Source organism: Oncorhynchus nerka, linkage group LG16 (genome assembly GCF_034236695.1).
Source record: "Oncorhynchus nerka isolate Pitt River linkage group LG16, Oner_Uvic_2.0, whole genome shotgun sequence".
NCBI classification, from domain to species: domain Eukaryota; kingdom Metazoa; phylum Chordata; class Actinopteri; order Salmoniformes; family Salmonidae; genus Oncorhynchus; species Oncorhynchus nerka.
In genome coordinates this window covers 21102370-21127191 of record NC_088411.1, presented here as the reverse complement: position 1 = coordinate 21127191, position 24822 = coordinate 21102370, and the positions used below count along the sequence as shown (strand labels likewise).

Sequence of the window (24822 nt, the reverse complement as noted above, 5' to 3'; positions counted from 1 at the left end):
AACTATAGTATGAAAACAAACAACTATGAAATAAAGTTGGCGCATATCACATACTACTATAGTTTTTTTATTGGAGTTCAACACATGCATGAGTCAAACAATATAGAGCTAGATAGTCAGGAAACAGCAGCAGCCAGCACACACAAACATCCCTTTATGTTTTACCATACACACATATTCTTTATAAGAGCAGGCGTTGAGGTGACCACCTGGCAAGCTAATATTTATATTTGCCTTAAATTATACAAGATCATGTATAGAACCATAGTTCCACTGAGCAAGCCAGACCAATATCAAGCTATACATTTTATACTATGCATATTGGATTGCACACACAGCAATATATTTTTTACTCCTCCAATACATCAAATGTACAGGGCTACTGTCTCAGCGTAGGGCAACAGTTGTACACATACACTTAGAGTATTCCATTCAGAGAGATGGGAAAACCTTTTAATAATGTGCAATGTCAACATTTCTATCAGAGTCTTTCGTTTAGCAATGTACTGCTTGTTCATCATTCCATAGATTTTTTTTTAACTCAATAGGGTTCTTTGCTTACAGTTACAAACAAACAAACCAATCAGAGTGGACACTTGTCATAAATAGTGACATTAAAAGTTACTGTAGAGTGAAATTCATCTGGAAACATTTACATAATCTTTACCATTGAATCAGCATAAGAAATGATCAAACTCCATAAAACAGCAATAACACACAATTAACATGAAAAACCCTAATCTCTCCCGTGAAGAAGTCATTCTACTTTTGTACAATAAAACAATTTCAAAAACAGAGATCAGAAAAAAATCATAAATAAATTATTCCTACACTTGTCAATATTTTGCAACATTTTCCATTGATTACAGATATGTTAAGTATACCAACCCGCTCAACTAGATATTTTAACAATAAAATAAGGGTAGAATAAGGTCGTGAGTGACTATCAAGTGTTACATTGTTTTAAATTCATGGTGATTGTATGAAACAGCACGTGTATTATCATCATCAAGAAAGAGAATACAGATCTCGGTTTGCAATACTCAATGTTCTTGCTCATACTAGTAAGTAGTGTTACCGTTTCTGAAAACATGAATGTCACTTTTTCTAAATGGCGAGTCTCTCACTCAGCCTATCCCTCTTTTCAGCACCGTCACGATCAGCGGATTAGCCCACTGAGCTAACTGGCTAGCATCGGAGTGAAGTGCCAGAACAGCTAGCAAGCCAACGAGAGACAATAACAGGACATGGTACATAAGAGTCCAGGTGATCAAGCAATAAAATAAACAACATTTGACGCTCCAACCAGAGACCAAACAGATCCCCTTTCCTATATTTCCTTCATGATATTCATGTGGTTCATTTTACCACATCCACTTTGTAAAACGTTGGACCATAAATTGTTATTATTCAATACCAGACATACAATGTTCAGTCTGTTCAGGTTGTAGTGAAGACTACTAAAACAGGGCTTTAACAAGAAACGGTTATCTTTCTCAGACTGACTGATACAGTGTTACGCCTGACTGAATCTTACAGTATGATACGGTAGTGCATTCACTATGGATGTGATGCAATCATGCTTAGGCCACATGACGACATCTAGACGATGCTTTCCCATCAGCACTGTACCTGTACTGGTCCTTCAGCATATGGATACACAGAAAATCATTGTCAGGTAAATGGTACTACTCATTTGTTAAGATAAACATAACACCTCATTTAACATAACAGTGCATTTTCTTAAGTGACATTCATTATTTAGTTGTCTCACTTAAAAACATCAAATGGAAATTCATCATCTGAAAATAAATCAGAAATCGTATTTCAAATCTCCAAAGTAACATTCCAGATAATCTTCTAGAATTCTAAACTGGTAAAATAGATCAATCTCTAAAGACGTAGATAAGATGATAGCATCAATCCCTAGAAATACTTCATCCCTTGAAAGCAAAATGCCCTGTAGTGTAATTCTGTAGTGGACAAATCACATTTCCACTTCCCTTTTCTATTGATACCCTTTTTGGGTAAAGGCTGTGAAATGTTATATCCAGGTAGACATACTGTAACAGGCTCCAATGCCCTCAGAACAGATCTCCCGTCATCCACCATTTCTTTCCCTTATTCTGCTTGATTGAATATACACACAGCGATTCTACATGTCATTATGTTACAGTTATACAACAAAGCCACACTCAAAACCATGAAGTTAAATTGATGAAATAAGACAACCAGTCAGGAGACAGAAAATATCGACTAGGAATTAAACGCATAGTAAAAACATACAATGATCCAGCATATTTCCCATTAATATATCTCATCATATTTTAACGCTACCTTCCCCCATCTGACCTACAATAAAAAAGGTTAACAATAATTGTACCTAGTTTTCATTGAATTCCCTTTGACGACCCTTCAAGGGATTGAAGGTTGGATGGATCTGATAATGCATGCAGTAGATTAGGGGACGACAGGATAGGGATGGCTTCTTGCTGCCATAACGGAGCAGAATATGGGTAGTACTGTAGGTTGGGTATGTCTCATATTACCCTTCAGAAGAAGACCAGCCCCGGGACAGGGTGAGCTGCTGGTTTATAAAGATGGCCGTTCTTGTTGATACTCCACAGTTCTTCAGAGGCTGGATACTGTTCCAAACCATCAACTGTTAGATATGGAATGTTGATTATGGAATAACGAGGCGGTCTTCTCCCGAATTAAGCTGGTCTCTTTCTGAAAGAGGGGGGATATCAAAATCGGGGGTTCCCTTTGTAGTGTAGTAAATCAATGCATTGCTGGGTAGTAGAGGGTTAGTTTTGAAGGTAGAGAGAACCAGAGGGGGAGGATGAGAAAGTGTGTGTGCTTGTCACAGATAAAAGTTTGGGGACTGAGGTCGCTGGCCAGGTCAGAAGTTAAGGTTAAAAGGTCTACTAAGCGAGGGGTTTTCAAACCTCTCCTCTGGGACCCACAGTCGTTCCATGCGTTTGAACTATTCAAGAGCTAACACACCTGATTCAACTTGTCAACTAACCATCAAGCCCTTGAATAGGTGAATCAACTCAGCTAGTTCAGGGCTAAAACTAAATTTTGAAACGTCCGGGAGTCCCAGAGGAGAGGTTTGAAAACCACTGTACTAAGCGAACAGGGCGTCATCTGGTCTTTCAGCCTTCTTCTTGAGTGTGCTTGTAGTTGCACCAGGGTCACCACTAGGGGGCGAGGGGAGGCTGGGCACCGTCTCTGCTGCCTTCGCCCGCTCCTCCAGAAACTTGTCAAACTCTAGAAGTGGAGGAAGAGAGGGATCAGAGGAGAAGAGGTAAGCATATTACACATGCTAGCCAGAGGTGAATCATGTTTCCTACCTTCACTGGTCACCCCCTCTTCTCCCTCATCTCCTTGCTGTTGAATAAGTGAAACAAAGTTACACATTTGTCCCTCACTGACCAAAGTGTGGAAACTATTTTAAGGACAATCCGAACTTACACAACCACCCTCACCACAAATCCATTTACGTTAGAGAAGTTCAATAAATACAAAGTATTACCACATTCTTACATCAAATGAATTTAGAAAAAACAACCATGCACCAAAGAGGACAGAAACCCTTCAATACTGAACTCATTTGTTCAAGCCAAGACACACCGGTAGTATTGAAGTCTACACAGGAAGCTACAATGGATCAGACACGTGATTGGTCAAGGATGAGGAAATGTGTTGAAGGACAAAGAAAGTGGAATGTGTTACAATTAGATTTCTGAAGAACAAGCAGTCCAAAAGTTGAGGGATGCAACAGGAATAAAAAGGAGAAGAGAAAAGAAAAGGCAGAATAAAATCATGATGGTCTCACCAAGTCGGTACACAGCCACTCCTCTATGTCATCCATGACAGAGGATTGGCCAACGGGAATCTACAGGGCAACATCATGGACAAACGGTGCAAAAATAAATAAAAAAAATCCCAAAGAAAATGAAACAAATGGTAGAGAAAACACAAAAAGAAAATCAACTTAAATATAATTGAAATATGATGCAAAACCAAATACTAGAAACTCAAAAAACGAACAAAAATGCTAACAAACCACTGCATTTGTTCAAATGAGACAAAGACCTCTGCCATTGATCAATGACATGAAGAAGTACCAATGGCACACATGAAACAGAGAGCCATGTGAAGGCTTTGCAATGCCATGCAGTGACAGTGAATATGAACATCTTGAAGGCTGTATGAAACTATGTGGGTGTGGGATGGACATGCACTAGATGAGACTAGTCTGAGTTAGTGTAAGCTTTGGAAGATTGGTTATAGGAGGCCAACAGCGCGCACACACACACCACGGCCAAGCATTGTGGAAAATAATGTATTGCCCATAGGGCTGACCCCATTTAGTCGACTGGTCGATTGTTTGGTCGATAGGCTGTTGGCCAAAAGAGATTTTGTTGTTGATCGATCGCAAATTGATCTTTTTTTTTTTTTAGGGCACACGAGAAACCTGTGATTCACGCCCGTCTCAGTGAGTGGACTAATCCATTGTGCAGGCCGCGGGAATGGCACAATCCATCACTAAGGCTGATTATACAGCATACTCATTAGACAGGTGCACCTTGTGCTGGGGACAATAAAAGGCCACTCTAAAATGTGCAGTTTTGTCACAACACAATGCCCCAGATATAGCTCAAGTTGAGGGAGCGTGCAATCGGCATGCTGACTGCAGGAATGTCCACCAGAGCGGTTGTAAGAGAATGTAATGTTCATGTTTACCATAAGCCGCCTCCAACGTCATTTTCGAGAATTTGGCAGTGCATCCAACCGGCCTCACAAATGAAGACCACGTGTAACCACGCCAGTCCAGGACCTCCACATCCACATCCACAGACCACGTGTAACCACGCCAGTCCAGGACCTCCACATCCACAGACCACGTGTAACGACGCCAGTCCAGGACCTCCACAGACCACGTGTAACCACGCCAGTCCAGGACATCCACAGACCACGTGTAACCACGCCAGTCCAGGACATCCACAGACCACGTGTAACCACGCCAGTCCAGGACCTCCACGTGTAACCACGCCAGTCCAGGACCTCCACAGACCACGTGTAACCACGCCAGTCCAGGACCACCACATCCACAGACCACGTGTAACCACGCCAGTCCAGGACCACCACATCCACAGACCACGTGTAACCACGCCAGTCCAGGACCACCACATCCACAGACCACGTGTAACCACGCCAGTCCAGGACCACCACATCCACAGACCACGTGTAACCACGCCAGTCCAGGACCTCCACATCCACAGACCACGTGTAACCACGCCAGTCCAGGACCTCCACATCCACAGACCACGTGTAACCACGCCAGCCCAGGACCTCCACATCCACAGACCACGTGTAACCACGCCAGCACAGGACCTCCACATCCACAGACCACGTGTAACCACGCCAGTCCAGGACCACCACATCCACAGACCACGTGTAACCACGCCAGTCCAGGACCTCCACATCCACGTGTAACCACGCCAGTCCAGGACCTCCACATCCACAGACCACGTGTAACCACGCCAGTCCAGGACCTCCACATCCACAGACCACGTGTAACCACGCCAGTCCAGGACCTCCACATCCACAGACCACGACCACGTGTAACCACGCCAGTCCAGGACCTCCACATCCACAGACCACGTGTAACCACGCCAGTCCAGGACCTCCACATCCACAGACCACGTGTAACCACGCCAGTCCAGGACCTCCACATCCACAGACCACGTGTAACCACGCCAGTCCAGGACCTCCACATCCACGTGTAACCACGCCAGTCCAGGACCTCCACAGACCACGTGTAACCACGCCAGCACAGGACCTCCACATCCGGCTTCTTCACCTGCGGGATCATCTGAGACCAGCCACCCAGACAGCTGATGAAACTGTGGGCTTGTAAACCCAAAGGATTTCTGCACAAACTGTCAGAAACCTTTAAGAGAAGCTTGTCTGTATGCTTGCCTTCCTCACCAGGGTCTTGATCCGACTGCAGTTTGGAGACGTAACCGACTTCAGTGGGCAAATGCTCATCTTCGATGGCCACTGGCATGCTGGAGAAGTGTGCTCTTCACAGATGAATCCTGGTTTCAACTGTACTGGGCAGATAGCGTGTATGGCGTCGTGTGGCCGAGCGGTTTGCTGATGTCAACGTTGTGAACACTGCCCGATGGTGGCGGTGGGGTTATGGTATTTGCAGGCATAAGCTACGAACAACAAACAAAATTACATTTTAAATTGATAGCAATTCAAATATAAAGTGGGTATCGTCAGACGGGGCCACAGTGTCTCCCGACCCCTCCTGTCTCAGCCTCCAGTATTTATGCTGCAATAGTGTGTGTGTCGGGGGGGAGAGCTAGGGTCAGTCTGTTATATCTGGAGTATTTCTCCTGTCTTATCCAGTGTGAATTCTCTCGCTCTCTAGCAGGAGCAGTAGAGATACTCTGAATGATCAGCTATGAAAAGCCAACTGACATTTACTCCTGAGGTGCTGACCTGCTGCACCCTCTACAACTACTGTGATTATTATTATTTGACCCTGCTGGTCATCTATCAACATTTGAACATCTTGGCCACGTTCTGTTATAATCTCCACCCGGCACAGCCAGAAGACTGGCCACCCCTCATAGCCTGGTTCCTCTAGGTTCTGGCCTTTCTAGGGAGTTTTTCCTAGTCACCGTGCTTCTATACCTGCATTGCTTCCTGTTTGGGCATTTAGACTGTGTTTCTGTAGAGCACTTTGTGACATCAGCTGATGTAAGAAGGTCTTTATAAAAAAAATTGAGATACTGTGACGAGATCCTGGAGGGCCATTATCGTGCCATTCATCCACTGCCATCACGATAATGCATAGCACAATGTCGTAAGGATCTGTACACAATTCCTGGAAACTGAAAATGTCCCAGTTCTTCCATGGCCTGCATACTCAGACAGGTTTGGGATGCTCTGGATCAACAGCGTGTTCCAGTTCCCCCCAATATCCAGAAACTTCGCACAGCCATTGAAGAGGAGTGAGACAACATTCCACAGGCCACAATCAACAGCCTGATCAATTCTATGCGAAGGAGACGTGTCACACTGCATAAGGCAAATGGTCACACCAGATACTGACTGGCTTTCTGATCCATGTCCCTACCTTTTTTATAAGGCATCTGTGACCAACAGATGCATCTTCCTATTCCCAGTCATGTGAAATCGATGACTTATTTAAAATGACCAACTTCCTTATGGTTCATATAACTCAGTAAAATCTTTTACATTGTTTCATGTTGTTTATATGTTTGTTCGGTGTAGCTTGTTATCTTGATGTAGGCCTATTTATCATGGTAGGCCTATATGTAGGCCTATTTATCATCAGTCATGTTCCAAATACATTTGTAGATTAGAGCAATGGAAGGGTGGATTTATTTTCTGCTCCATCTGTCAGAAAAGGGAGTCGGTGTACTAGTTATATAGGGCAGGTTGTAGGATGACATTATGAAAATATTCTCTAGTTTTAGTCCCTAGAGAGGAAAACTATGAAGCGAGAGAGATAATATCCCGGCCTTAATTGTAATAACATGAAACCTGTTTATTTGAGAGCTGTGAAGACATGTCTGCAGATGTATTTATTAAAGATTCCCATTAGCTGCTGCTAAGGTCGCAGCTGGGGTCCAGCAACATTAAGGCAGTTATATACAATAAAATATTACACTTAACACATTTCACAACACCTGAGGGATGTTCCCTCAGGCCACTACTCTTATCACATATCTACAATGAATCCCAAGAGACTGCTTGCACATCCTTGTATGCCATTATGTATATTTATGTAAGCAAAATGTTGTATACAATACAAAACATACTACAGCAGGCCAATCCTTCTCCTAGAGGTATGCAGGCTTCTGTTCCAGCCCAGCACTAACACACCTGATTTAACTTATCAAACCTAAAGGAGTTGATAATCATGTGCATTATTGCTGGGCTGGAATAGTAGTCTACTCACCCAGTAGATCAGGGAGTGGAGCAAGGTTGGCCCCCCTCGCATATGGACTTTTTTTGTTCACCAAGTAATTATGCTTTCATAATAGCCTACTTACTAAGATGTCTAAAATGTACAAACACGTTAGATTGTACATTTTGATTCATTGAAGTGTTTCATCTTGTTTTAATTGTTAACTTAAAATATTATTCAAGATGAACTAGTGTTAATGTTCATTCATCACAGACATCTGCCCCTCGCCTGATTGGTTAACAGTAGCGGTGGTCGCGTGTAATTTGCATAAAGTAGAACTGAACTTTATCGCGCCCCTCGCCTTCCCACAATTCCCTGTGCTGCGCTCCCGTTGAAAATGAATGGGGGCGGCACTTTGTCTCTGGCGAATTTGGAAGCGGTGTAAACCCTACCAGTACATACCGTAGCTTCTTCATACTCTTATTAGGCCAAATTAAGACATGTCGAAAAGGTCTGTAGTATGGCAGCATTTCATAGTAGTAATGGATGACGCCAAAAAAGTGGAATGCAAACTCTGCAAACAGCGGTTTGCTTACCATAGTTCGACAACGAATATGACATATCACTTGAAAACAGTAAGTTAGCATAATTTGTTTTTCTAGTTGCATGCTAAAACAGTGACAGGGTTTATATGCATGTGAACATCTCCAAATAATGTAATAACAATGGTATACATAATTAATTCAAATGTAGGCCTACTTAAATTTTAAACTTCGTGTATTTATAGGCGCATCCCCAGTACAGCACGAGCGCCTCCACTGCTAGCTCAGGTTTAACCCAAACCACCTTGGACCAGAATTCCCCAATCTCAGAAAAAAGAAAGAGAGAGATAACGGATGGTATCGTGGACTTCATTGCCTTGGACATGAGGCCTGTTAACCTGATAGAGGGCGTGGGATTTAAGGATATGATGAAAATCTTGGAGCCTGGTTACACTGTTCCCAAGAGAGAGACTGTTATGCATGCTCTGACAGCGAAATATGAGACCACGAAAGAGAAGGTTTTGGAGTCTATCAAAAACAGCCAGGCAGTAAGTTTTACAACCGACATGTGGACCTCACTGAGGATGGAGTCATACATGACCGTAACTGCCCATTTCATTACGGAGGCCTGGGGACTGCAGTGTCTTGTGCTGGAGACAAAGCAAATGGAGGAGAATCACACCGCCGCCACCATTGCGCAGAGACTTGGAGAAGTGGCCGACAAATACGAAATCCCAGGATGTAAAAGGGTCGCTGTGGTACACGACAACGCCGCAAATATGATTTTGTGTGCAGATATACTGGGGCGGGAGGAGAAATGGGCAGGCGTTAAAGGAATCAGATGTGCTGGACACACCTTACAGCTGTGCATCAACGCCACTCTCAATCAAGACCACATCTGTCGCACTGTGGTTGCAGCCAGACTCCTTGTGGCTCATTTTAAGAAGCGAACAAAAGCCAGAAAGGGACTAAAGGAGAAACAAAAAGAACAAAAGGTGGTTGAACATGTCCTGATCCAAGACGTTTCCATGCGGTGGAATTCTTCTCAGACCATGTTAGCGCGTCTGATAGAACAGAGATGGCCTGTAACAGCAGTGCTCTCCGACCCCAACTACACTGGAGAAAATGAACGCAACCTTGATCTCACCCCAGCGCAATGGAACATGGCAGAGGACATTTCAAATGTGCTGAAGCCCATTGTCACCCTGACTGAGCTGCAGTCCGAGGAGGAAAATGCATCCTTATCTGCAACCATACCCATGTTGGCCAACCTCAAACGCCGTCACTTGGCACCAGTGGAGGACGACAGCCCCACCACTAAGAGTCTTAAAACAAGGCTGGTGGAGGAATCTGACAACAGATGGCAGCTCAAAGACCGACTATTTGAGAGTAGTATATACGTCCAAGCAGCAGTCGTAGACCCCCGCTTCAAGCTGCTTTCGTTCCTTGACGATGCAAAACGGGACGTAGCCTACATCAACGTGTCCCAGCTGGCCGACCGGTTGAGCGCTGAGGGAGACCGAGACAGCTCTACACCCACAGATGAAGAGGTACCCGCACCAAAAAGAAAAAAAACAGATAAGGAGCGAGAGATTGATATGCTAATGTGTGGAGATGAGGGAGAGAAAGAGTTTCCGGGGGATAGCAAAAAAGAAGTTAAGTATTATCTCCAAGATAGAACGAAAGTCGACGCTGGACCACTAGCTTGGTGGGGGAAAAATGAGGACAGGTATCCGAGGCTGGCCAGAGCAGCGAAATACCTCCTCTCGATTCCGGCAACCTCTACTCCATCAGAGCGGATATTTTCCAAGGCAGGGTTTATATTCAATAAAACGAGGAGCTGCCTTCTGCCCGAAAATGTTGACAAGCTGGTGTTCCTGTCGCATAACTTGAAAAGATTGGGGAAGTAGGCTATTAAACGACAGCCCAGGTCTATGTGAGTAAGTAGGCTAGTCCGATACAGTTGACAGATGGAGAAGAAACTATTATGCTAAATGTTTGGAATAGCCCATGCTTATTTTTGTAGCCTATGCAAGCCATTTTATATGTTCAGCATTACAGTTTAAGCTAATGTTGATACCATTTGGGGCTACACCTTGCTCTTTATTTTGTTATTCATGTATTTAATTAATAATTAAACATTTACTGTTTAATGTTCAACTCTGTTGATTGAATACTAGGCCTACTGGCTGTAACTGCTCCTTTTCACTATTTTAATTAAGCACAATTTAAAATAGTTCAATTTGTTATGTTCTTAATTGGATATTTCCATTTTGCAATATCATATTTGAGAGAGAGAGAGAGAGAGAGTCCGTGATAAGCTTAGCTTTATTTAAGCTAGGCTACTGTAGGTATAATTCAGATTGTTAAGTACCATGATAAAGACATTAGAAAGTTGTTATCTGGTTGTGGTAAAAACAATAAGGCCCCTGTGGTGTTTAGCAGAGGTCCAGAGAGACAAAAAATTAAATGCTAATTTCTAGTGTCTTGAGAAATAGACATGGGCAAATTTACAAGGCTTTAGATGGGCCTTGCAGAGTTGCATCTACTATGTATGGTACAGTCCAATCTGTTTCAGGGCCATGGCCATTCATACTGTACTGCACACCAGTGTGACATAATATACACACATTATATATTCAATTAAACAATTAAACTGCTACTGTGAGGAATTTCCTAGTAGATTTCTCACTTCCCATGTCAGGTTGTTACTACTGCTGCTCTACATACTGTATGGTTTGAAACTAAAACATATTTCCAACTTAGTAACCAGCCAAGTGCACAGTTAAACTGAGTTACATATAAACAAAAAAAGTAGGTATGAAAGGTCAAACAAAAGTTAATCAAGCTCCACTCTACAAAATAATCACAAAATATGGCTGCCTCTCTCCTGCATGATATGAAAACATGAAATACACCCTCTAGACCATGGATGGGTAACATATGGGGGGGGGGGAATCACAAAAATCTGGACTCAACATGAGAGGCTGAAGTAGCTCTCTGGTTTGTGTAGACATCCATACCCACACCTGGAGTCAGAGCTGGCCCAAGCCTTCTGGGGGCCCTAGCCACCTTGGTAATTCAACCATGATTAGTAGTAAGTTTAGGTAGCTGGCTAGACAATTTTACCAATAAAAAAATCATTATAAATGTAGCTCATATGGGCTAATTGAGTGACTGACAAAGAGGAAAAACTACTGATGCCCAACCACATTTCAAAATTGCACTTTGTGTATTCTATTACGACAACTCTCAAAAGTAAGTTTAGCCCCCGACTGAGTTATTAAAATGTTTATTTGACTTGCTTCTAACATTAGGGGGGCATGTCCCCCTCTAAAGTTCTAAGGAAAGGGGAATGGAACAATAATCAAATCATCAAATGGCATTCTCTCATCCGGCAGCCTTTTCTTGACATGGCAAAATTGTCCGTAGCACAGTTCCCCACTCCTCTGTCACAGGTGTGTGGAACTGGCTCATTAGGAGTGCTGTTGTGGGACGCGGCCGATGCAGTGGCCCTCCAAGGTGCTGAACTGAATCTTCAGTGAGATCTCTCTCCAGCGTTGGCTAGCGGTTGCTCTCCACGGTTCTGAAAGATAATCTTCAGTGCGCCGTTGAATTGGGTCGGGAACAGGTTCTTGACATCTGACTCCCTCTTTCGTCATTTGTGTCTTAATTATTTCAACAGTGCGCTTAAAGCATCAGAGAAGCTCAGTGCATATAGTTAGTTTTCTTAAAACACATAGGGTGTGTATGGAAAAAATGCACATTTAAATAGTTCCACCAATCGATTGGACGGCCGACTAAGATTATTTATTCTTTTTTTTTACGTCGGGGAGAGCTTTTGACAGTGCATTGATTGTAAAAGTTAAACGTCATCCTTAGTGATGTTAGGGACGGCAGGTAGCCTAGTGGTTAGAGCGTTGGGCCAGTAACCGAAAGGTTGCTACATCGAACCCCCGAGCTGACACGGTACAAATATGTCATTCAGCTCCTGAACAAGGCAGTTAGCTCACTGTTCCTAGGACGTCATTGTAAATAAGAATTTGTTCTAAACTGACTTGCCTAGTTAAATATTATTATTTTTAAGTAGTGCACTGTAGTGCACTTCTCAAAGGTTGGCCAGCCAGAGTACTCACCCCTCCTGCAGGCTGCCGCCTGACTTCCAGAAGAGGCAGCCCAATTCCACATACAGCATTAAGGTCTTCTAGAGGAGCTCTGCCAGGAGAGAGTTAGTGTTTAATGACCAGACGAACACAACATTCAGATAGAAATATATTGTGTAGAACATATCAGTCATGTAGAATAGAGAATTGCGTATGCTCGATCCATTACAAGCCTAGGAGGTAAGGGCTAGAGTCTCTGAAAGGGATACCAAGTGCGATGCGTTCTTACGTCACAAGTGTTTCGGTGGTCAGAGGCAGAGCTCCGGTCCTGGTCTGGGCGAACATGTCAAAGTCGTCCTGAGGCTTACAGCTGGGCAGAGAGCTCAGAGTGCTGCTCACACTGTCACCCACATCTGAGTCACAACAAAAGGACATCAGTTATATTTTTCAGACATAATAAAATATGAATTGCATGTGTTAAGAACATGTTATATTGCTGAAGGACCTGGTAAACAGTTCAAAGAGAACAAATTAATCAGCACTCTTACAGTAGATTTGTCTTTTACTAAATAGACTTGGATGGGGCGTATGTACAGTAACAGTGTCCAGGGAACATACCAAGGCCGGCTAGCCGAGAGGCCAGGGAGGCAGGTGAGGAAGGCCGTGCAGCGGGGGTGGTGTAGAAAGGGGGCAGGCTGGACGGGGGAGTGGTGGTGACCATGTTGCTGACGACAGCAGGAGAGCCAGGGCCCAGGTCTATCAGGTTGTCCTCTGTAGCCTCACTGAGGACCTGCAAACAAAGGGGTGTGAGAGTGCACGTGAGAGAGTCAAATCAAAATCACATTTTATTAATTACGTGCCAAATAAAAACAGGTGTAGACCTTAGTGAAATGCTTACTTACGAGCCTCTAACCAAAAATGCAGTTTAAAAAAAATACAGATAAGAATAAGAGATAAAACTAACAAAAGTAATTAAAGAGCAACAGTAAAATAACAACAGTGAGACTATTTACAGGGGGGTACTGATACAGATTCAATGTGCAGGGGCACCGGTTATTGGAGGTAGTATGTACATATAGGTAGAGTTATTAAAGTGACTATGCATAGATGACAACAGAGTAACGGTGGTGTAAAGAGCGGGGGCTGAAAATAGTCTGGGTAGCCATTTGACTAGATGTTCAGGAGTCGGGTAGAATATGTTTAGAAGCCTCTTGGACCTAGACTTGGTGCTCCATGCGGTAGCAGAGAAAACAGTCTGACTAGGGTGGTTGGAGTCTGACAATTTTTAGGGCCTTCCTCTGACACCGCCTGGTATAGAGGTCCTGGATGGCAGGAAGCTTGACCCCAGTGATGTACTGGGCCGTTCACACTACCCTCTGTAGTGCCTTGTGGTTGGGGGCAGAGCAGTTGCCATACCAGGCAGTGATGCAACCACCATGCTCTCAATGGTGCAGATAGAGAACCTTTTGAGGATCTGAGGACCCATGTCAAATCTTTTCAGTCTCGAGGGGGAATAGGTTGTCGTGCCCTCTTCATGAATGTTTTGGTGTGCTTGGACACGTTGAAGAGAATGAAAGACCACTTTTAGGAGCCTACTCCAAACCGACTGCCAATTACATTTCCCATTAGTCACTACAACAAACAAAGCGATGAACTAGTCGCGAAGGGGACGGGGAATACACAAAAAGGGTCCGACACCTGGTATTAGTTTTGTTCATCAATTTGACCAACAAAATGATTAGCTAGAACAGAAAGGTTCAGGCAAATAAAGCACATACGAATGTGAGAGGTCAGGGAAAATCCTAGGTTAGCTGGAGAAAAGCATGAATATGCCCATGAATGAGGAACAGTTGTAGTTTGTGGGAGTTTTGGTTAAGGGGGTAGGTACTCAGCCAGAAACAGTTAGTAAGAGAAATGCAATAAGATTTGATTGTGGTGAAGAATGAGCTGTTGTGTGCCTCTGATTTTTCATTCATTTATGAGCAGCGCCTAGTTACCACAGCAATGAACTTTGCACTGGGGGTTGTTTTTTCTTTTGCCTGTGTAAGAGAACCTTGATTAAGATGGGTGGTTGTGGGGTAGGGGGTATCTTTAGACATTCGGTAGATGTTGCCCCTTAGGCACAGATCTACGATCAGTTTACCCTCCCTGAATCCCAACTTTAACCATACAGGGAGGAAAAATCTAAACTGATCTAGCGGCAACTTCAGTTACTGAGGGGGCTGTGCAGTTAAAACATGCCATATGGAGCAGATGGGAGCAGGGTCAATATCATTCATTGATGTTTTAACAGTGTCACTTGGTGTCCAAATACATGTGACATACTAATTATTGGAGTGACTTTCATACTTGCCCTTGTTAACTATCCATAAAGAAAAAAATACCATTAACATGCCTGGGCAACACGCCACGGTCAGTGTGGGCATGATATTAACGGTACGGACAGCGACAGATGATCTAACATGCCTTAGCCTACATCTCTAGACAGAACAGTTGGTCTTTTAGTCAGACTCAACGACGTTACAGAATGACAAAACATTTGTAAGAAACAGGCATGCTATGGAAGACAAAGTATCAAGCAGAGATAGGAATAATATGATGCAAAGTATCAAATAGGAATAACATTATGCATTTGCATGCGCCAACCATGTACAAATAAGGAAGTGATGTCCTAGTTTGTGTTTGTGGGGGGGGGGGTTACTGCCTATGGCCGTCACTGCTAACTCACCCCATTGTTGATACCCTGAGATGCTCTGCCTGACCGGAACCTCTCGTACCTGAGAGAAAAATTAAAATAACATATCAAAATAACTGGTACACGCTTGTTCATAACGACTGCGTTACATGAAGTCATCCATGCCTCTCATAGGAGAAAGGTGTTATTTGAGACAAATGTTAGCCATCGCTCAGTGATGAGAGATGTTAGTGTGTGTGTGTGTGTGTGTGAGCTAGCCTACCTGTCGTAGCGTAGGAAGATGTTGTTGAGGTCATCGTTGACGTGCAGTAGTTCCTCTGTGACCTCCTCATTAGACACGCAGGAGATGAGCTCCACTATCCTCTGCTGCATGGCCCGGCATGTCCGGTTCAGCTCCTACAAACAGCACACAGGTTTACACACAGCAGCGTTACCCAGTCTGACATTAACTGTATAAAGGGCTAGACCCAGGGTTGTCAAGAGATCTGAAAGGATCTGATGGCATTAGTGCTTTCATGGTGTACCAACTGCAGAAAAAGGAAACTACCAGTACAAACATTGAAAGCGCGCTCTCTAGTGGCCTGTGTGAATACCCTTTTCGGTCAATCATCTTTTCTGTTTGTCAAGAAACCTGACCCTATAAATGAACTAACAATACCAGGGTCGAAGCTGACATCATACAGTCAGAAAGGGGGTTGGAGTCTAACCTGCAGGAGCTCGTGGTCCGAGGGGTCCTCCTGTCCAGGAACCATCTCTGTCAGCATCTCTGACATCACCTTGGTGTTGCCACGCACAATGTCCAGCTCACTGCGCAGCCGGCAAATCTGGACAGCAGAGGGAATAACATGCCAACTCCTCTCAGATCCAGCTCCTTGAACCTTAGAATGCAAGCTATCCAGAATATTTTAAAAGCCTTTTCACAACTGTAATGGCTATTCACTGACTCAGTACCTGGTCAGGTGAGGGGTTGATAGACCCAGAGGCACCGAGGTTGGGGACCTGAGGTGCGGAATAGGTAGGAGGGACAGATGCTGCAAAGGGTGGGGTGGAGACAGCATGGGGAGGAGGCTGCTGGTGGGGGATAGGCTGGGCTGGGGGAGGGGCGGTGGCCTTCAGTGTGGCTTGGTTCACCTCAGAGCCAGTCGACAGCTTTAAATTAGAAAGAAAATTACAACAAAATAGCAGATGGATTCTCATACTCGATATAGATTAAGGAAATGCATGCAAATGGATGTGACAGTCCTACTCGTTGAGGAGTGTGGATTGGAGACAGGGTCTCCAGGTCAGACATGGGGAACTCAATGCCTTTCCTCTTCAGCTCCTCATAGATATGGACCACACCCGTCAGGTCTGGACTACTTCTGAACGCGTCAGCCCACGCCTGGGAGACGGGTTGAATGAGAAAGACAAACGTTATCTTAACCGTGTCATGTCTGTCAGTGCTTTATTCAGGTAGCCCTTTACACTCGTACCCATATACGGGTTGAAAATGGCAGATTTGGACACCGATAAACACCTTAATTGGAACACAGTGGGGGACAGTAAAATGCTATGCATGATGTCAGCGCTCTGGCGCTGCGCTTCACAGGGAAAGGCTGTAAATTAAAGAAAACTATGTATTTTGAAAGAGACATTGAGGATTATACTAAATACTGCTTTGATGTCATAAAAGCAAGCAAAACACCCATGAGTCCAAATGTGCACTCCACATTTCCATATGATAAAACTCATGTCATAGTGTCAACGTTTATGATCACTATGTTTGATGTAGTTACAAGACATGGCGTCACCCTGGGTTGTTCTGAACAGAATTAGTCTTTCTATTGTGAAGACAATTTGCTGCGGTGCACGCACCTCAATGCACTCATGACTCATTTCAATGCGCAGTAAAATTATTATCTGTTTCCTGAATTGCATTGTGAAAGCCTAACACCGTAATATTGTATTGTATAACTTAACTAGTCGTCATGTTAGCAATAGAACAAGCTTTCAAATGCTGCCCACCTGACCCAGATTTACAATGGACTGTTTTTTTGGATTGCATAAACAATTGTGTGATGGCGGGGATGCAGAGTTGTGTTCCAAACAAAACTGCAAGTGCGCCTGCTCTATTTCCTCAAGTGCACAAGTTTTCTTTGAGTCATAAGTGCATTTAAATGACTTTGGAACTGTGCACACTTGAGGTGAGGTGTGTGGCCAATTGGAGACACCAGTTAGTCCGCTCACTCAGACAGTTGTCATTTAGTTGTCTTATGTTGCACCTATACATCATTTTCACGGAATATTCTTATGTTACTGAATGTATCCAGAGTATTTTCAGATTTTGATGTCAACAAATGATGCGAAAAGTACAGTAATGTCAAATTAAAATTAAAATCAACCGTTTGGATTCAGTCTTGTGTTAGGTGAACTGTTGTCCTCACCTTTGGTCTAATAATTTACCTTTGGTCTAATAAGCTAATAATAACTATTACTTTTCAATTGATACCATGATTATGCATATGAAACATTTTAATTTAGCCCTATTCATACATGTGTAGTGAATAAACTGGTCAAAGTATTTAGGTCAAGGGTGTCACAAATGACATTTACACTACCACAAAAGCTCTTGTTGGCTGAGCAAGGAAGCATGTGAGTATCTTGGGTGTATCATTACACATTCATCCTTGTGAGAAAACAGTGCCGCGTTTGTAATAACACTTGCATGTGGTCTGGTGAAAACCATTAAAGTTCCATCAACAGCCGCCATCTTAGTGGGAAACTAGAGGCCACCGGAGGCAATCGGCCAGGGTTACCTAAGATCCCCATGGTAACCAGAGAACACCTGGCTGCAGGTAGCACAACACCCGAGGCCCTGCCTGAAGAACACTGGATCCCCCAGGGCTGCAGCCACAGGCAACCAACACCTTTCTCTCCTCAACTAGCTCATACAGAGCAGTACAATATACTCTGAAAGCACTTCCATCTATTTGCTCAAGGACAAACTATCATTATCTCTTAACACAACTGTCAGAATACTTTAAAAATGTGGTTTATCAATAAAAGCTTCTTCTATTAGCTTTATCACCAAAGTTGTCACAAATTAATAAAAACATGTCATGCATAAACTCTCTCACCCATAAGTGTGTGATCCCTTACCTGGATCAAGGCGAGCACTTTGTCTTGTACGATAGTGGGAGGGTTGTTTTTAGGGGAGATGATTTTTACAAGCACGCCATCTATGAAGTCTCTGCTGGTGACGAGGGCATGAAAACGATGCCCGCAGTTCTTCACACATGTCTCCAGGACGGTGAGTGCCAGCATCACCTCCCTGTAGTTCTTGTTCCCGTTCAGCCTCTTCTTCATTGCCCTGATGGCATCCTTGGGCCTGCAGCATCAACACACAGCAAAGAGCAGAGAACAGGGTGAGATTGGGAGAAGACTGACACATGATAACTACAACATACCATCTACTACAGCATAGTAACTGCACCACCAAGCATCATTTCGCCATTTTGACTGAAATAATGTTATTAATACATTAAAGGATTTATGTAACAGGCAATGCTTTACTAAAAATGGTCTAGGCTACACTATAATGCAGATACATCATTAACAGTGGTAGGTGTGGCCTTCCTGATACAGAGGGCTTTAAGAAACTGATGTCATATTATGAGAAACTGGGAGTAGGGGTAAATCCACCTTCCCTAATTTACCACCCACTTATCAAACAGAAAATGGACTTCAACACTTTTACATCAAGTTTAATGGACCAGATAGCTATCCAAGCACTAGATAGTAGGCCAGCACTTGGACCAAATCCATTATTGCTTCTGATAAGAGGCAAGGCAAACAGAGCGAGAGACCTTCACAGAGAAAGTGTGGCCATATTCAGATGTAGTTAAGTCACTAGGGACAAATGATCAAGTCCATGTCACAAAGCTCCAGAATAGGTCTAACGTGTGTTTTTTAATTCAAATAATTAATTTGCCTAGTTAGAATGCGCTTTTCTACTCACCCATCCTCGGTTTCATTGATGATGTCACATATTTCCATATTGAGGGCCCAGTCCTCATTCTGAAGGGAGCCATCAGTGGCTCTCTCTAAAGACAGAACATTAAATTCTGCCTCGTCAGAGCAGTAGAAAATTGTAATTTGAAAACAATATCCTTTTCATGACTGCAATGATCACACATGCTAACTTGTTAGCTCAGTTACAGCAACGCTATACTAATTTAGCTAGCTAAGTAACTTAAGTTAGTTACCCAGTCATGTGCCTTGGGTTATCGAGAGTTAGCTAGCTAATTTAGCAGTAGTCCAGCTGTCAAATACGTGACATATGGTTCATTCGAATAGTTAGTCAGCCACAAACAGTTATCGCGACCAGATACAGACAGTAACGTTAGTTAACGTTAGCTAGCTTAACTTAAGTAGCGAGTGTAAATGAATAAAGTGCAACAAACGGAATATGCCCAACCACGACCTAGCAGGATTACCACGAACTATTGATTATGCTTACATTGGTGAATATATAACTAGTTAACAACATTTTTTGCCAATTATCTGAAGCTAACCAGCTTGGAAATAACCAAAATGAATGCTAGTCAACTGGTTAGCTTCGCTTATGGGTCGATAGCCAATGAACTTAGCTGAGTAAGAATCAAATGTCATGACGATTAAAAAATGTGAAACACGATTATCTACAGATTCCTTTCAATCACAGTTTGCAAAAAAAAAAAAAATGTTTTACTTACCAATACAATGTCCCACCGGAGTACTGTATGGATTTCCCAAAAGGAACTCCATCTTGATCGACAACAAACAATGTGTACGATTCACTTCATGGAAAGATACAGTAAGCCTCGCCCATCAAGCAATTGCATTGGGCAGAGACATCCAGTACGTCAATCTGATTGGGCAGCATAAACGTCGATCATTACATTGCAGACCATTGTAAATAATGACAACCATCACTGCATGCATGAATCTAACAGGACTACATGAAGAAAACCTAGATACAAATATTTTTATGGTGAAAAAATGTTTGTGACTTATTTCCAATATGGTTATGTAAACATTAGATTTTACAATCTGTGCACACAATCCAAAGTATGTTTACATAGAAAACTTATCATGTCCACAAGCGATTTTACATTAGGATTTAAAAATGTTTGCTTTAAAAATAACAGAACAGTGTTTCTGAACATCTTTATTCTAATGCATTTAGGGTTTGATTCAAAGTGGTTTGACAAAAAAGCTGGTGATGTGTGTAACAGCTGTGTATGTAACAATAAACATGTTTTAGTCAGTTTGACCCATTGATAAATTACATTTTTACTGAAGCAACAGAAAAACTAAGTCAGCTTTGCTACAAGCTACTAAGCATAATACAGTGGGAGTGAGAGAGACATCTGGGCTGAGACAGGGGGAACAAGGAATTAACATTCCTCCCCTGAAGGAACAACACTCACCGTTTCCATAGAAACATGCAATGTTCCCAAAAGTCACTGATGACTGAGAAACTGATTCAAAACACAAACTGTAGAAGAGATGGCCATCATCATACTTGGCTGCTGCCAAGTTGTACTTTATAGGGAATGAGTGTCAGAGAAGCCTGTTCCTCTTTACTGAAATTAAATTACACATCTTTCTCTTTCTATAAAAGCCAACTGACATTTACTCCTGAGGTGCTGACCTGTTGCACCCTCTATAATCACTGATTATTTGACCCTGCTGGACATCTATGAACGTTTGAACATCTTGAAGAACAATCTGGCCTTAAAGGCCATGTACTCATTATTCGTGTGCAATGAATAATGTGTAAATTGAGCAAGTCGAGGAGACTAAACTGCTTGGAGTAACCCTGGATTTTAAACTCTCATTGTACAAACTTATTGACACAATAGTAGCTAAGATGGGGAGATGTCTGTCCATAATAAAGCACTACTCTGCCTTCTTAACATTATCAAAAAGGCAGGTCCGACAGGCCCTAGTTTTGTCACACCTGGACTACTGTCCAGTCATGTGGTCAGATGCCACAGAGGGACTTGGGAAAACTACAATTGGCCCATAATAGGGCAGAACAGCTGGCCCTTAAATATACACAGAGCTAACATTAATAATATGCATGTCAATCTCAAAGTAGAGGAGAGATTGGCTTCATCCCTACTTGTATTTGTGAGAAGTATTGACATGTTGAATGCACCGAGCTGTCTGTTTAAAACTACTAGCACACAGCTCGGACACCCATGCATACTCCACAAGACATTCCACCAGAGGTCTCTTCACAATCCCCAAGTCCAGAACAGACTATGGGAGGTGCACAGTACTACATGGAGCCACGGAACTATGTTCCACATCAATTAACTCATGCAAGCAGTAAAATCAGATTTAAATAACCACTTGAAATTAATCTTATGGAACAGCGAGGAAATACACATACAAACTTGATTTTTTTGTGTTGTAGACATTAAGTCTTATTTTCAATGACAGCCTAGGAACAGTGGGTTAACTAGCACAACAGATTTTTACCTTGTCAGCTCAGGGATTTGATGTTGCAACCTTCTGTTTACTAGTCCAACGCTCTAACCACTAGGCTACCTGCCATCACAGGTATCCTAGGTAGGTAGCCTGTATGGTAGAAGAGTAGTGGCACACTTAATGTGTTGTGAAATAACTGCCTTAATTTTGCTGCGTCTCGTGCATGTATTTTTATCTTGTGAACATGCGTCAGGTGATAGAAATCTGAATGCACTACAAGTGCTTTGAAAAGTTGATGTAATTATACTTTCCTCATTCCTACCGCACGGACAACCGCTAAAGTACATTAAAATATTATATTATTCAATATTCTGGCTTGTAGAGGTCATGAGAAGTAACTTTCCTGATTCATACGCAAATTTTTGCCCGATGTAGAATTCAATGCAATTGAACATCAGGTTTCCAGGCTCTTTGGGGTTTTAGGCTGGGTTTCTGTATAAGCATTTTGTGACACTGCTGATGTAAAAGGGCTTCATAAATACATTTGATTGATTGACATAGAATATTATGTGTTTTAATTCCGCAAAGGTCAACAACCAGAGATAAACACAAGTTTGGGATTTCTTCCCAGTCAGAGGCCAGTACACTGCCTCTGTTGCCTTTGCTCTTAAGAGTCCTGTCTGAGTTTGTGTTGACTCAGGGAAGCCCTGAATGTCCTCCTTAGTCTTGCATGAGTTTGCGTTTGACCGTTGAACTTTCAGAAGAGAAATGTACAAACAGTGCCCCTGCGGCTGTACGTGACCTCAGCTCATACAGGTCAACATCATGAGCCCACTCTACATTTCCCCAATGCCCGATCTATGGAGAGGGAAAAGAGACAGAGGAAAATAAATCATTAGTAAGAGAGAAAGAGATTGAATACATATCCACAATGCTTTTCTATTCTCTGTATATGCATTGTTTCTGTGGCGAGTTCCTACCTGGAACTCCTCCTCTAGTCGTGACAGCAGCACGGCCTGCTCCACTGTTATGTGTTTGTCTATTAAAGCAAAGGCAAGCACCACTGACTTCAGCTGGGTGATCACATACTCCAGACCTACACACATAGGAGGTCACACAAAGAATATTAGTAGTCTTGTACAGCCTATTTCACTGAGACTCTGCAATATTATGTGATCATAAACACCGGTCCTACTTCTGAGTGCAAAGTAAGAGGCTCTAACTGAAGTGGCCCAACAAACTGAAAATAGAGACAATTCTCTCTCCATTTTCAGTCCATTGGTCTAGGCAAGAGGCGGATTCCTTTTTAGCACCCACATACAGTAAAGAATTTGCACATGTGCACGGGACTGGAGCACCTCTAATGACTCTTAAATGTTTTTACCTGTCAGGGACCAGAAGTTATAGGAACCCAGGTGCTGGCGGAAAGTATCCATCGTCGCCTGTGGGATCTCTGGCCCCAGTATACTGGTGGAGGAGCCAATGACTACGTTGTACCTGAAAGAGAAAAACATTCATTCAAGTATTTGCAAGACAATGCTACAAATCTCTGTTTCCCTCCTTTGCTGAAGATGACATGCAAATACGTATACATGTCCAGTGAACTTTTTGTAAGGTAACTCACAGAAAATGAGTCAATGATTATGTTAAAGTGAAACCAACCGGTCTTCAATCCAGTTCAACACAGGGTCCCATTCATTATTCTGAAGCTCAACTAGTGATGGAGGCTCCTCAACTCTGTAACTGCAAGGAGACAACATACTCACAGTTTCAATCCCTGTGCAATCATACACATGAATGATCTGTAGAAATAATTTTGGATGGAGGGAACCTAAACCCTCATGCTACTACAAATATCTCTCGTGTACCAGATAGTGTCAGTCTCCAGATACTTGAGGGCAGCAGTGATCATTTGGTCCTTGCTGCGGAACGTAGGGTTATCTAGGGCCGTGTTGCAGAGAGTGGTCTGGAGGAGAGAGAACAAATCTCAAATTGCACCCTTTTCCCACATATATAGCATTATTTTGAATCCAGGCCCAAGTCAAAAGCTCTCGTGAAAGTAGTGCCCTGTATGGGGTACAGTGACCATTTCAGATACAGCCAACATGAAGCATTGAACAAAAGTGCTGAGGTAAAAGGTCATACCATATGCATGCTGTAGAACTTGAGAATGTCTTTCTGAGTATCCCATTCATTCGCCACGGCAATGGCTAAGGCTTCGTTCGGGGCTGTGAACAGCTTTCCTCCTGGTGTTTTCAGTTTCCGCCGGTCCAGGTTGATCTCAAACATGCCACCTGCAGACCAAAAATCAAGGTTAAATTGTTTAAATTTTTTAAAAGTGAGTTCTTGAATTCTTACCACTCAGACTTCTTATTTAAATAATTTCAAGAGAGAAAGACCCTCACTCTCCAAGTTCGGCTACAGTACTCACCCTCTCCATGGGATATGCTAACATCCTCATAGAATTTCTTTCTTTCTGTTGAGAGCGAAACAAAGTAAACATGACAAGAAATGTGCAACCTCCGTGGTGCACATAGCCACGATCACTGTAAACCAGCAAGCTCGAGAGCCTTTTCTTGATATTTGATGAAACAAGTGGCTGGTGCATCTCTTACCTGTGATAATGGAGTAGGATTTCACAGAGAGCAGCTTAAACATTTGACCTCTTGGGCAGACAGTGGGGGGAGAGAAAGCATGCCCCAGACAATTGTGAAATCTCACAAGATTCCTCAGCATCGTGTCAGTGACAGAGATGTTTTAACAAACAGGTTTCTCCAATTGAAGTGGGGTTCAAACCTACAGATGACTTGGCTAGCTGAACTAACAACGTTAGCTAACAGGAATTATGAATGCCGGATAGTATCGCTTTTCAAAATGCAGGACACACTACTGTTGCTATAAGAAACGACGGACGAAGAGTAGTTGAAGGTTGACTGATCTAAAACGAATAATTTGGAGAAATACGATCGTATTTGCACAACTCTCACTGCATCGCATGTGTGACCTTTCGTGTTTGACAGATTTCCCAGATACATGGGAAATGTAGTTCCATTCTTGTTATAC

General features: G+C 42.9%; 3 protein-coding genes across 9 annotated transcripts; 1 reads left to right on the top strand and 2 right to left on the bottom strand.

Moving 5' to 3' along the window:
- Window positions 1–46: 46 nt before the first annotated feature.
- On the bottom strand, window positions 47–20135 carry tom1l2 (target of myb1 like 2 membrane trafficking protein). 6 transcript variants are annotated; one of them, XM_029685071.2, is made up of 14 exons: window positions 20034–20135; window positions 19298–19382; window positions 18439–18667; window positions 16547–16681; window positions 16252–16449; window positions 16008–16124; window positions 15563–15696; window positions 15334–15382; window positions 13224–13395; window positions 12895–13018; window positions 12639–12717; window positions 3842–3901; window positions 3357–3393; window positions 47–3273 (listed from the first exon to the last, which is right to left on the bottom strand). In XM_029685071.2, exons 1-14 carry the CDS (start codon window positions 20083–20085, stop codon window positions 3131–3133), a joined length of 1614 nt encoding a protein of 537 aa, XP_029540931.1. In that variant the 5' UTR covers window positions 20086–20135; the 3' UTR covers window positions 47–3130. The 6 variants fall into 6 exon arrangements, with proteins under 6 accessions (XP_029540931.1, XP_029540930.1, XP_029540932.1 ...); XM_029685070.2 differs by having other exon boundaries at window positions 19298–19403; window positions 20034–20108; XM_029685072.2 differs by lacking the exon at window positions 3842–3901 and having other exon boundaries at window positions 19298–19403; window positions 20034–20109.
- On the top strand, window positions 8348–10662 carry LOC115144215 (E3 SUMO-protein ligase ZBED1-like). Its single transcript, XM_029685069.2, has 2 exons — window positions 8348–8595; window positions 8748–10662. The coding sequence occupies exons 1-2, from the start codon at window positions 8461–8463 to the stop codon at window positions 10410–10412; spliced, it is 1800 nt and encodes a 599-aa protein (XP_029540929.1). The 5' UTR covers window positions 8348–8460; the 3' UTR covers window positions 10413–10662.
- Window positions 20136–20473: 338 nt separating the features above from the next.
- Window positions 20474–24810, bottom strand: LOC115144218 (ATP synthase mitochondrial F1 complex assembly factor 2-like). 2 transcript variants are annotated; one of them, XM_029685077.2, is made up of 8 exons: window positions 24375–24810; window positions 24191–24235; window positions 23905–24053; window positions 23628–23725; window positions 23422–23502; window positions 23144–23256; window positions 22740–22798; window positions 20474–22617 (listed from the first exon to the last, which is right to left on the bottom strand). In XM_029685077.2, the coding sequence occupies exons 1-8, from the start codon at window positions 24493–24495 to the stop codon at window positions 22480–22482; spliced, it is 804 nt and encodes a 267-aa protein (XP_029540937.1). In that variant the 5' UTR covers window positions 24496–24810; the 3' UTR covers window positions 20474–22479. The 2 variants fall into 2 exon arrangements, with proteins under 2 accessions (XP_029540937.1, XP_029540935.1); XM_029685075.2 differs by having other exon boundaries at window positions 22740–22855; window positions 24375–24805.
- Between the last annotated feature and the right edge of the window lie 12 nt (window positions 24811–24822).